Below are 13,480 nucleotides of genomic sequence, written 5' to 3'. Positions count from 1 at the left end.
GTAAAAGGCGACTATGCTTGTCGTAAGAGGCCACTAATGGGATCGGGTTGTCAGGCTTGCTGACTTGGTTGATGCATGTCATCATATCCCAATTGCGTGGATTAATGCTCATGATGTGAATCACTGGATTGTCTGGTCCAGACTCCATTATTTACAGACCACCGTCATATAGCTGGAATATTGCCGAGTGCAGAATTTCTGAACTGAACTCACACGTCAGTCTAGAAGGTATGTGGGTGGTGTCAGTCAAGTACTAGCTGAAGACATATTCATTTCCATGTATTAAATATTTGATATTAATAGAACCATAAATACGAAACAAACTACTCAACAAACCAACTAGCTATAATGCTATTTATGACTCGGTTGATGCATGTCATCGTATCCTAACTTGATGGATGCTATTTCATATCAATCACTGGATCGTCTGGTCTAGACTCAATTATGTACACATCGCCGTCATATAGCTGGAATATAGCTGAGTGCTGTATAAACACCTATTGGGACAAACAAACCAATAAAACTAAACTACTTCTGATAAATGGGGTTGCAGTAACTCTTATGGAAGCATAAGGTGAAGTGAGGTGAAATGGGGTTTAATGTTGCGTTCAAGATTATTGAACCACCAACATTCCACTCTCCAGGCAGCCATTCTATCCATGAGAACATGTCTTACCAGAGAATCGGTGGTTAGATGCCTGTCCGCATCACACTTAAAGTCATTCAAATATGGTACTTGTTCTTACCCTATCTGGAGCTCGGTATTAAGGGCATTAAATGACTGGTCGGCTCAGAATTAGTATACTGTCTGAGTAGGGCATCTATGTTAAACTGTGGTGTGGCCTCTCGGTGGCCTAGTGCTAAGACTGACATAAGTCCGGATTAGTACAATCAGACACACGCACACTCTCCTGTCGCAATGTAAGTTCAATAATCTTCCATGGGACATTAAACCCCATTTTACTTCATCTCATCAGAACATTAAATGTTGGGGTTCCTAGACTTTGCCCATTAACTAGGTGTGAGACTTATTACACCATATATTTTTTTGGGCTGTAGTTCAAATTAGACTCTGTGCAGAGTTGCGTCCCTTGGGCCCGTCAGAAACCTATGATTGTAGGTTCGAGTCCCGGTTTGCCCGATTATGTTTCTAGGTTTGTCAGCACCATACTCTTGCTCGTGGGTTTCACCGAAGTGGTAAACGTCTGAGACATGCATCACTTCAGGTTTTCCTCCCACATTAAGCTGACACGCTTATGGGAATACTGTTAAAAGCAGCGTTAAACCCAACTCAGTCACTCACTCACTCACTCACTGAAATATGGTATACCAGTAATACCATGCAGCCCTATTAGCCTGACACTAGGTTAGAAGGAACAAATACATACAATATATTGTATACGTGGTATAACAGTATACCAGTAACCATGCTGACACTAGGTTAGAAGGAACAAATACATACAATATGTTGTATACGTGGTATAACAGTATACCAGTAACCATGCTGACACTAGGTTAGAAGGAACAAATACATACAATATGTTGTATACGTGGTATAACAGTATACCAGTAACCATGCTGACACTAGGTTAGAAGGAACAAATACATACAATATGTTGTATACGTGGTATAACAGTATACCAGTAACCATGCTGACACTAGGTTAGAAGGAACAAATACATACAACATGTTGTATACGTGGTATAACAGTATACGTGGAATAACAGTATACGTGGTATAACAGTATACCAGTAACCATGCTGACACTAGGTTAGAAGGAACAAATACATACAACATGTTGTATACGTGGAATAACAGTATACCAGTAACCATGCTGACACTAAGTTAGAATGAACAAATACATACAATATGTTGTATACATGGTATAACAGTATACGTGGTTGAACAGTATACTGGTAATACCATGCAGCCCTATTAGCCTGACACGGGGTTAGAAGGAACAAATACATACAATATGTTGTATACGTGGTATAACAGTATACCATTAACCATGCTGACATTAGGTTAGAAGGAACAGTAACATACAATATGTTGTATACGTGGAATAACAGTATACGTGGTATAACAGTATACCAGTAACCATGCTGACACGGGGTTAGAAGGAACAAATACATACCATATGTTGTATACGTGGTATAACAGTATACCAGTAACCATGCTGACACTAGGTTAGAAGGAACAAATACATACCATATGTTGTATACGTGGTATAACAATATACGTGGTATAACAGTATACCAGTAACCATGCTGACACTAGGTTAGAATGAACAAATACATACAATATGTTGTATACGTGGTATAACAGTATACCATTAACCATGCTGACATTAGGTTAGAAGGAACAGTAACATACAATATGTTGTATACGTGGAATAACAGTATACGTGGTATAACAGTATACCAGTAACCATGCTGACACGGGGTTAGAAGGAACAAATACATACCATATGTTGTATACGTGGTATAACAGTATACCAGTAACCATGCTGACACTAGGTTAGAAGGAACAAATACATACCATATGTTGTATACGTGGTATAACAATATACGTGGTATAACAGTATACCAGTAACCATGCTGACACTAGGTTAGAATGAACAAATACATACAATATGTTGTATACGTGGTATAACAGTATACCATTAACCATGCTGACATTAGGTTAAAAGGAACAAATACATACAATATGTTCTATACGTGGTATAACAGTATACCAGTAACCATGCTGACACTAGGTTAGAAGGAACAAATACATACAACATGTTGTATACGTGGTATAACAGTATACCATTAACCATGCTGACACTAGGTTAGAATGAACAAATACATACAATATGTTGTATACGTGGTATAACAGTATACCATTAACCATGCTGACACTAGGTTAGAATGAACAAATACATACAATATGTTGTATACATGGTATAACAGTATACCATTAACCATGCTGACACTAGGTTAGAATGAACAAATACATACAATATGTTGTATACGTGGTATAACAGTATACCATTAACCATGCTGACACTAGGTTAGAATGAACAAATACATACAATATGTTGTATACATGGTATAACAGTATACCATTAACCATGCTGACACTAGGTTAGAATGAACAAATACATACAATATGTTGTATACGTGGAATAACAGTATACATGGTATAACAGTATACCAGTAACCATGCTGACACGGGGTTAGAAGGAACAAATACATACAATATGTTGTATACGTGGTATAACAGTATACGTGGTATAACAGTATACATGGTATAACAGTATACCGGTAATACCATGCAGCCCTATTAACCTGACACGGGGTTAGAAGGAACAAATACATACAATATGTTGGCTGTAATTGCATCAATGACCTAAGCCACATTAGCTGCTAAGTGATATGATCTCAGGTTGACATGCATATATTGTCAACTGTTGTGTGAAGGTTTAGTATAATCTGATTGATCACAAAGACTCTGTGATCTGGTTGTGATTGCTTGGTCTAAGTGTTTCTTTGCCAACGTTTGACTTCCCAGCTAGTCTACCAGTGTCAGCCTCGAGGGTTCAACAAGGGCTACATTGGCCTCGTGTGATCTGCACTGTGTTTCTCCTGTTTCCTGATTTGTCAGTGTTCCAAAAGTATTTCCAGTCTCCTGACCTAACGTAATCCTAAACTTTGTTTTTCCTGTGTTGTACCATAGCTTTTATGTCCATCACTGTCTTCATTTCAAAGCAGGAGTTTACTGACGGGCTGCAACTGACCGTTAATTATGAAGAGTATGTGTGTACAGTGTGATCTAAACAATATTGAAATATTGAATCTTGATTTGAAATGTAACTAAAATACTCAAAAAGATTCCAAATAAACCTACATCTTGTTATGGAAGAGAATTTACGGATGACAACTTCTTTATCTTTATTATGAGGAACATGTTTCGGAGTATATGCCTACTCCTTCATCAGGTGAATAGCTCCCTTTTCCCCCTCTTTTTCCAAATCTGTAAAGCAAACGTGAGAACTGATCTGACCTAACATTATTGCATTCTATTCATGTGTACTTCCTGCGATGATGTCGCGGTTCCAATGTAATTTGGTTTAATGATATGTGGAGAGAAATTTGGCTAACTGTGCGTCTGCTTGTGAAATGTCAGACACACACAACGCTACTCTGAAGCTGAGAACTTGGCAAACAGTCAACTTGGTCCAATGTTTTTGTGGCTAAGTAGTTTAGTCAGCCTCTACAGATAAAGAACAGTTAGTTCCTATGTGTGACTTTCTTGTTGGCAAAGTAGTGAAGGGTAGTGATGTTGGGTTCGAATCCTGATTATGTTTCTAGGTTTGTCAGCACCATGCCTGGGCTTGTGGGTTTCACCGAGGGGTAAATGTAAAGACTGTGACTTTGGGGTTTATGCTCCAACATAAAGTTAACACACTGAAATACCAGAGTATTAAACCAAATCTCAACCCTTCAAAGTGGCAGGACCCAACTCTCTGAATTACATCAGCTCCAACATGTTGTTCATCTGACGCTTACCCGATTACATCATAAACAAAGAATGTTGTCAGTCTGCCAGTATCTCCATCTTGTCTTACTCAACACATGCTCACTCATGTTAAGATGGCAGAACGGAAGTGCATTGAGTAGAGGCTTTCAGGTATCGTCAGATAAGATAGAAAAAAACACAAGTCGATAAAAGTTTTACACCCTGAGGCTTGCTGTGTGGTGATATGTTTGATATCAAATGACACACGGGTGAGATTCTATTTATCATCCAACATCACTCCTCCAAGTTTTCAGTCCATGAACAGTATAAGCAGTGTCATGAGTTTAAAAACTAGCTAAGCAGCTTCAGATGCTGAGGGATTAGTGATGTTGTTTGATTGTGATGTCATGTTAACTGATGATGTCACAATCGTCTGCAAAGCTTTGTGATGTAATGTCATGAATATCACCTAAAAGAGTTGGCTAGATCTCATCCAAGCGATATCTACTTATGGAGGCCAGTTTGGCATGATAAACTAATTTCTTGATGTTCACTCAGAGAAAGATATGGCCCAAAAACCATGACTCTAAAACTATTTTCCTGTTTTTCACGAATTGCAAAACAGCCTTATCACCATCCTGAAATTGTTACAATTTTATGTCACTAGCATACATTGATTGCCCTTCGCTGTGGACTTACTTTCTTAACTGGAAAGCAGAATTTTACTGACATAGAACAAATTGAAGTCTTTCAAAGTAAAGAGTTAAAAGTTTTAAAAAAAACCCAAACACTGACCTATTTTGGGATCGGCTGAAATATGAAACATTTTGTTTATCTATACAGATACGTATGGGGTACCTTGCTATTTATCTTTAGATCTGATGGTATATATGTTACTGTATTCGACGTAATAAGCGCCCAGGGTGCTCTCATTAGAATAATATTTTGGTGAAAAAAAGAGAGTTGAAAGATAAATTTCCTGGTTTATGCTGACAGTCTGAAATGTTTATATACGACAGATATATTTTTCCAGAATTGAATTGCCCATAATTAACGGTGCATATAACACACGAGATTGGATACGATGACATGCATCAACCAAGTCAGCTTGTCTGGCCACCCATTCCCGTTAGTCGCCTCTTACGACAAGCATAGTCGCCTGTTAAGGCAAGCATGGGTTGCTTAAGACCTATTCTACCCCGGATCTTCACAGGTCAGTCACTTTATAGCTGAGATGTTTTATTGTAGTGTTACAGGTTGATTCACTCACTTACTCTGTTGTAACAGTATCAGTGACCTCATTCAGTGACCTCATGACCAGTGGGTGACATCATATTTAAATAATGTGTCACTATGATGTCATACTGCTTCAAATGACCAATCAGAATTGATGTGGAATGGAATCATTTTGTGAAAATCATCATCATCAATAATAACCTTCAAACTGACATGGCTAATAGAAAACACTGGTCCAATATGCTCGACATTGAATTGCCACAGTAGAGGCAATATTGTGAAATTGTTAGCTAGTTACTGACACATCTGTACCACACACTTCATCATACACTATGTCATATGTATGGATTGATTAGCTAGGTTTAAGTGATAATTATTGATTTTGTCAAGCGTTTTTAGATTTGGTGCTGTCACTTGAGTTGGCTGTTACTCTATTTGTCTGCTACTTCATTTTAGCGATATGTTGTTGTTATCAGTTCGGTTGACCATGATTGACACAGTTATATTCGCTATGTATCATTACCAAAACTGCCTCCCACAGGAGATATCACTTTGGTGAGATCAAGCATATCTATATTGTAGATATTGCTGCAATGAAATTGCATCACAATGCTTTGCAGACCATTGTGATGTCATTGGTTGCCATGACTTCACAATCAAATGACATCACTCCTGAAGCTGTTAGCAGTACTTTGTACACTTAAGACACTGCTTATTACTTTCTACAAACTGAAACAGTTGGAAGAATGATGTTGGATGATAAATATAATCTCACCCTCGTGTCTTTTGATATCAAATATATCAACACTCGTTGTTGGTATATTTGATATCAAAAGACACTTGAGTGAGATTCTCTATATATACACTGCTTAAATGTGTTTTTATTCGTTCTCCTGATCAGTGGGTATGGATCCTGTCCAGGGATCATTCTCTACTCCCAGGGGAGTATACAAATAAATAAATTATGCGATTCCGACTATATCATGAGCATTCATTAATGAATCACTAACAATAGTAATGATACTAGGTGTTCGCGAAAAGGTGAGCATAGCCTGCCCCACCAGTGGCACCCATCACAAACACATGCAAAGTCAAGTCAAGTGTTCACCTGAAAAAACACGGGAACATATGGAACAAGTCAAAATAGGGAATTGCATCGGACATCATTTTTGTCACTGATGTGGAAATGTCCTCCACATGTACACTATAAAACTTTTTGAAAGCTTTACTGAGACCTTGAATGTTGTAACCTTGATCAAACAACTTCTGAGCAACCCATGTTGCCAACAGGTGCTAGAAATGATAATGGCCATTCTTGTTTCTCACAATAATTCTGTTTTTCTATTTTGTTATTCCAACCACTCCAAATTAAATCACAATAATGTTAAACGAAGACAATGATATGAGTTAGTGAGTGATTTGGGTTTAACACAGCTTTTAACAGTATTCCAGTTATATCGCGGCGTGTCAGCTTTATGTGGGAGGAAAGCCCGATGTGATGCAGGTCTCAGACGTTTATCACTTCGGTGAAACCCATAAGAATGGCTATGGTGCTGACAATCCTAGAAACATAATCGGGGCGAACCGGGATTCGAACCCACAATCATAGGCTTCTGGCGTGCCCAAGGGACGCAACTCTGCACAGCGAATCGCGGCGCCTTAGACGACTGGGTCAGCCTACCCCAACAGTGATATGAAGAAGTAGATTGTTTATATAACCTTTATCATTGTTTGTTTGTTTGTCTTTAAGTCTTTTATCAAGATGATGGATGGGATTCCAGTGTTAGATTGAACAAAATCAGCCTTTGACACTCTGAATTTTAAGGTATATATCTTGCCAGGATAGAAATTTCAGCTCTACGTAACACGCAATGTATTGTTTTATTAATTCAAACAGCTGTACTTTCCTGCCTACTCAGGGCTGAACACTAAAAAACACTGAGCCTGGACAGTTTTGGGGGTTGGTCAGTTCTGGGAAACAAGATATTTTGTTTTTTAGCCTTAGCCATGTCTGACCTGACATAGGAGGTTCATTCATGCAAGCACCTGCCGGTCAGACTGACCCAGCTAGCCAACAGCTGCACTTGATCAAGCAGGTGTGCATGTTTACATAACTACATAGAGTCAGGGTGACTCTTGTTTGTGCTGCTTTATAAGTCTGTGTTGAACTGAGTTGTTACAAAATGGCAGACCATGGTTAGCCTAGTGGCTACATGTTATGTTATCTACCTCAAACCATTACTTTTTTATTTGTCGGATAACAGATTGTTTTTTTCAAAGTCAGAAGTTGGCATCTTCCGGATCTCAGGCAAGGGAATTAACTCACTGTAATAGTTCTGTTTCCACCCTTGCTGAACTAGGCTGGAATTTCTGGATTCGATCGTAGTTCTGCCAGCGGCTGTTATGAGTTATGTCCCTTCTATGTCCCTCCAATCAGATTCCACCTCTCATATCACTTCCATTTGCTTCAAACAAAATGGCCGTGCCCCGTCAAGAGGATCTGATCGATAATCAAGATCTCCATGTAATAAAATAAGTCTTACTTCGCGAAGTGCATCATGGGAGCATCTTGATTAAAAACATGAAAAGATTTGATAAAAATATGTCGATGCTAGCTGACGGTACAAATAAATTTTTGCATATCCTGCAATCAACCAAAATCTGCACTGTAGTTTATGAACCAGATGTCTATTTCATTACACGGTTTTGATTAGACTATTTTTTGTTAGACTTATTAGTCCAATAGAAATATTACTCCATAATTCCATCCTAGTTCGGCAAGGGCGGAAACTGGACTGTTATGGTCGGGTAACTCCCTTGCCTCGGGAAGATGGAAGTTGGAGGAAGGAATAATATGTAAGTTAAAACAAAGCTGCCATCGGCTTTTTGTTCTAAGCTGGATTACAGAATGTTTTTACAAGTGATATATGTGAAGAGCGAAAATATAGAAATTTAAAAATTGAATTTGCCATCTTTATCGTAGTCTGCTGGAATTTTGTTTTGGTCATTTTGTTTTCTTGGAAGAGTGCATTTTGGCAAAGCCTGCACATCAAGGATAAAGGACAAAACTTTTGGTAAAAATGCATGTAATTTTGCTGTGACGGTAGACTGAACGATTCAGTGAGTCATTAGTGTTAAATCGATTATGATGAGCATCATAGTTTTAGCATTTTTTTAAAACACTGAGTAATCTCAAACTAGTTATGCGTGTATGACATGGCAGAGAAAACATAAGTATAAATTTGGATTTTATATTTTGTTCAACATTGAAGAAAAAAGGGTTGGCAGCGTATCCCCGTGTTCCAAAAAATATAAACTAGTGGCCTCACTGTATACCATGGTATACATGCAACTTTGTTATTATTTGCTATTTATGCTTATCGCTATTTCATATGTTTAATTTTTGAACATTTTGCTCTTTTTCTGTTACATTGCTTTGTTCAACTTTTCTAGGCTCTGAAATTCCGCCAGCGCCCGATGAAGGTAAATACTGCACGTTTTTGTTTGCTTGCTTTTGCTTGCTCTTGATACAATAACCATGTTTAGTCTTGTCAGATCGCCCCTCATATTGATGGTTGTCGTGGTTACAAGATTTCTGATTCTGACATTACCTTGTAACGTTGTTAGTGAAACCGAAATTGTCTGACAGTGATGTGTAATTAACATTGAATTAAACTAATTACGTCATTAGGAGCTGCATACTTAGCAGCATCCAGCAGCGAGACCCCTTCATCCGAAGATGGTTCAGATGCGTTTCCAGGAATTTGATTAGATTTTGGAGAGGTGTGATTCTGGCTGTTTGGACCATTATCTCAGTTGGGATCGTGAAACTGAATATTTGGAATTCAGGAATTGGATGTAATTTTGGAGAAAAAGGGAAATGATCTCGTCGTCCTTCGTGTGTTGTGTGAATTGGTACAGGACTGTGTGTAAAACAGGCCCTTTCCTCAGGGAGAGATTATATCAAATTTCAGATCGCAACCTGTAGTACGTGTAATTTGAGTCTTGATTGATTATGTTGTTTTTCTTTCCCCTAGCTGTTTGTGACTGTGTAAAGAGCCTGTCATTTGACAAAAAAGTATGTGTGTTTCTGGTCTCAGAAGTGACTGTAATCTGAAACCCTTGATCCTAACCATTTTTGCTCGCGATAATCTGGTGAGGCACTTTGGATTTGGTCACCATCAGGTATTGGTTCAAAATGGCATTGTCTGTTTCTTATGCCACTAGCGAACATGTGTTTTGTTTCAAGTGTAGACTGAGATATTGTCCCAGAAATAAAGGTATCTTATTTAAAATATATATCTACAAAATAAAAATAATAAAATCCAGATGGAGTCCAGAACTATCCTTAATTTCAGAGCTGAAGCAATCTAGACTTGCCAAATCATTCTAGACTTGAGTTAGACTCCTTTTAATATTTTTCTCTAGGGTCTGGGAAACTTCACACTTTTATTACAGATAAACCAGTTGTAACCTTCTATTGGAAGGCAGGCTTTTATCATTTTTACTGTAAATTACCGTTTCTCAAAGTCATTTATTTTTTTAAGAAAACAAAACCTATTTTTTAGGGTTGAAATAAAAACACACATATTTGGGTTTGTTGAAATAGGCAACCCTTGGTGTTTTTAACGTTTATTGACTCATGTTGATATGTGATACCTAAAGACAAGAGGGTCACATTCTCTATAAACACACTCACTGTAATCCAGGTACTCTTGTGACCCCCTCTGTGGTCTGGTGGTATAGTGCCTGCCTGGAGAGTGGAAGGTTAGGGGCGGCATTATTCCAAAAGATGGTACTTGTTGTTACCCTGCCTGGCGCTCGGCATTAAGGGACTAAAACAAGGACTGGTCGGCTCAGAGTCAGTTTACTGATTCTGCGTGGGGTATCCATGTTAAACTGACTTTGTGAGCTGATGATTAGTTGCCTCACTCGGAGAGTCTGTGTTTGAATTCCGGTAGGTACTTTCCTAAAAATTGTTATCCCATATAACATTTGTTACATTGGACCGCTTTCTAAAAGGCATTGTTTATTCATAATTATTTACAGGCGGTGATAATATTGCTACCTGCTGTGCTAACAAACATTCCCTTATAAAATATCACTGGACCATGTTAACATGCGTAGCTTAACGATATATTCAGCATCACGAGAGAAAAATATGTAGACTGACAATTTTTTAAAATACAAAAAAAACATCTTTTTAAGATTCAGATCTTCATCACAAAATAGCTTCAAAGCATTTGTCTCCAAAATTGAGCACAGTGGTACTATCAATATTATCTATTTGATGCTTATCAAAATATTTCGATAAGCATTATTCAGGTTTATTCCCAGAAATACAAGCATATGTGGGAAATCCCTTATAAATAAGAAGTAGAGTACCCGTCATTCTCTGCAACTAATTGTCCTCATAACATTCAAGTGAGACTCATCTCGGATGCCAAATATGAATATTATTGATTTATTTACATCAGTCGACTAAGGTCGTGGTAGCCATTTTTCCGCCTCTGCAGTTATTGATTGAAGCAGTGGAGCTGGGACGATATTAAAGTCTGCTTCACAAAACTTGGCTTCCATCACACGAGTGTAGTTTGTTTGTTTGTTGTTTTAATCATGCACTCTGCAATAATCCAGCGGTCTGTAAATAATCAGTTCAGGATCAGACAATCCAGTGATTGACATCATGAGCTGCAATCTACTCAGTTGGGATATGATGACATGCATCACCCAAGTCAGCGAGCCTGACCACTCGATCCCGTTATTCGCCTCTTATGACAAGCATAGTCGCCTTTTATGGCAAGCATGGGTTGCTGAAGACCTATTCTAACCCGGATCTTCACAGGTCTATATCAGCATGTATATTAACTCATATGCTCACTCAGATCCTTGTACTTGCGTTTACATGTCATCGATCCCAATTGTGTGGATCGATGCTCATGATATTAATCACTGGATTGTCTGGTCCAGACTCGATTATTTACAGACCGCCGTCATATAGCTGGAATATTGCTGAGTGCGGCGTAAAACAACAAACCAACCAACCAACTTGCCTTTACAACAAGCATGGCTTTCTGAAGACCAATTATAACCCAGATCTTCAAGGGGAGCGTACCAGAGTTGACAATCAAGGATATGGTTGGTCCATGACGCATTATTTGTCAGATTTTCATCCAATTTTTTTCAATTTATGGAGTGGGAGGCATTTTTGGTATCATTTATATTTTCAAACAAATTGTTCAAGGCATCTGTGTTCTAGGGTTAACTCGGGTACTCGGGTTGGGTGTGGTCGGGTCGGGTAGGTCAGGTCGGGTCGGTCAGGTCAGGTCGGGTCGGGTTGGTCAGGTCGGGTCGGTCATGTCGGGTCGGGTCAGGTCGGGTCGGTCGGGTCGGTCGGGTCGGGTTGGGTGTGGTCAGGTCGGGTCGGTCAGGTCGGGTCGGTCATGTCGGGTCGGATCAGGTCGGGTCGGTCGGGTCGGGTCAGATGGGTATTGAGAAGAACCCAGGTACCCACAGGACTACCCAGACCCGTGATTAGTCAGGTTACAGATTGTTTAATGACAAAAACTATCTATGACTCTATGGTTACGCTACAAGTCACTAATGTTTGCATTTCTGTCTGACTATGCACCCATTCCTTCTGAGTTCAGTCAAATTCGACCCGTGAAGATCCAGTGTGGAGTAGGTCTTCAGCAATCCATGCTTACCGTGAAAGGGGACTACGTTTGTCGTAGGAGGTGACTAACAGGATTGGGTGGTCAGGCTCACTGACTTGGTTGATGCATTTCATCGTATCCCAATTACGTGGATCGATGCTCATGATGTCAATCACTGGATTGTCTGGTCAAGACTTGATTATTTACAGACCCCCATCATGTAGCTGGAATATTTTTGAGTGCGGCATTAAACAACAAACAAACAAATTGTCATCATTCTTGGGGACAAGATGACATGAGCTGATGAGTTAGGTAGTGAGTACTCATGATATCAATCACTGGATTTCCTGGCCCTTTTACAGTGGGACGAATGCTGAGTGCTGCTTTAAACGAGAAACACACTTCAATCATACCATTTGAAAATGAATATGGAAGAAAATTTTAAAAATAATCTTTCCTTTTACATAGATTAAATGCATTCAGTGCTTGATTCAGGACGTCCATTTTATTTTAAATATTTGTTTTCCGTCAACTCGAAGATATAATTATTTTATTACATATGGAGTGGTAAGCAATACTAAGCAGCCATTCTCTCATATGTCAGTAAGTATTGACAAACTTCAGTTGACAATGGTTGGATGGTCATGATAGTTTCATCTGATTTAAAAACTCACTATAAACATATATAGCACTCTCCATTGTTAACAAATGAGCATAATAAATAGAAATTTAGTTTGATGAAAAGAGTTCATTTGTTACAAAAGAAATTCAAAACATGCAAATTATTTGCTATTAATATATTTGGAGTTCACATTAGCAAAAGGATGTTTGAAAATGTATTATTTCTTTTGTTACAAAAGAAATTCAAAACTTGCAAATTATTTGATATTAATATATTTTGAGTTCACATTAGCTGAAGGAAGTGGGAAAATGTATTATCTCATCAGAGCAAAATATCGGCGATGTTGGAGAGATGCAATCACGTTAATCTTATTATTCCGAACAGGCCTTTTGATTTGCTGGAGGCAACAATGCTGTTTGCTCAGTTGTCATGGGCAATATGTGATATATCGCCTGGTGAATAG

At 38.6% G+C, this 13,480-nt stretch overlaps 1 protein-coding gene across 2 annotated transcripts in view; it reads left to right on the top strand.

Annotated features, from left to right (window-relative positions):
- Window positions 1–13,480, top strand: part of LOC139461202 (uncharacterized) — a 71,234-nt gene that overhangs the window by 12,934 nt on the left and 44,820 nt on the right. The window contains exon 3 of one of the 2 annotated variants that reach the window (XM_071242798.1): window positions 9,193–9,222. The exons of the other annotated variant lie outside the window; for it this stretch is intronic. Within the exon in view, the coding sequence (XP_071098899.1) occupies window positions 9,193–9,222 (30 nt within the window). The remainder of the gene's footprint in view (window positions 1–9,192; window positions 9,223–13,480) is intronic. 2 annotated transcript variants of the gene reach the window in all.

Source organism: Haliotis cracherodii, unplaced genomic scaffold (genome assembly GCF_022045235.1).
Source record: "Haliotis cracherodii isolate W230 unplaced genomic scaffold, xgHalCrac1.p SCAF_14, whole genome shotgun sequence".
Taxonomy (NCBI): domain Eukaryota; kingdom Metazoa; phylum Mollusca; class Gastropoda; order Lepetellida; family Haliotidae; genus Haliotis; species Haliotis cracherodii.
Note: the sequence above shows the minus strand (reverse complement) of the source record. Positions and strands in the feature narration are given on the sequence as shown.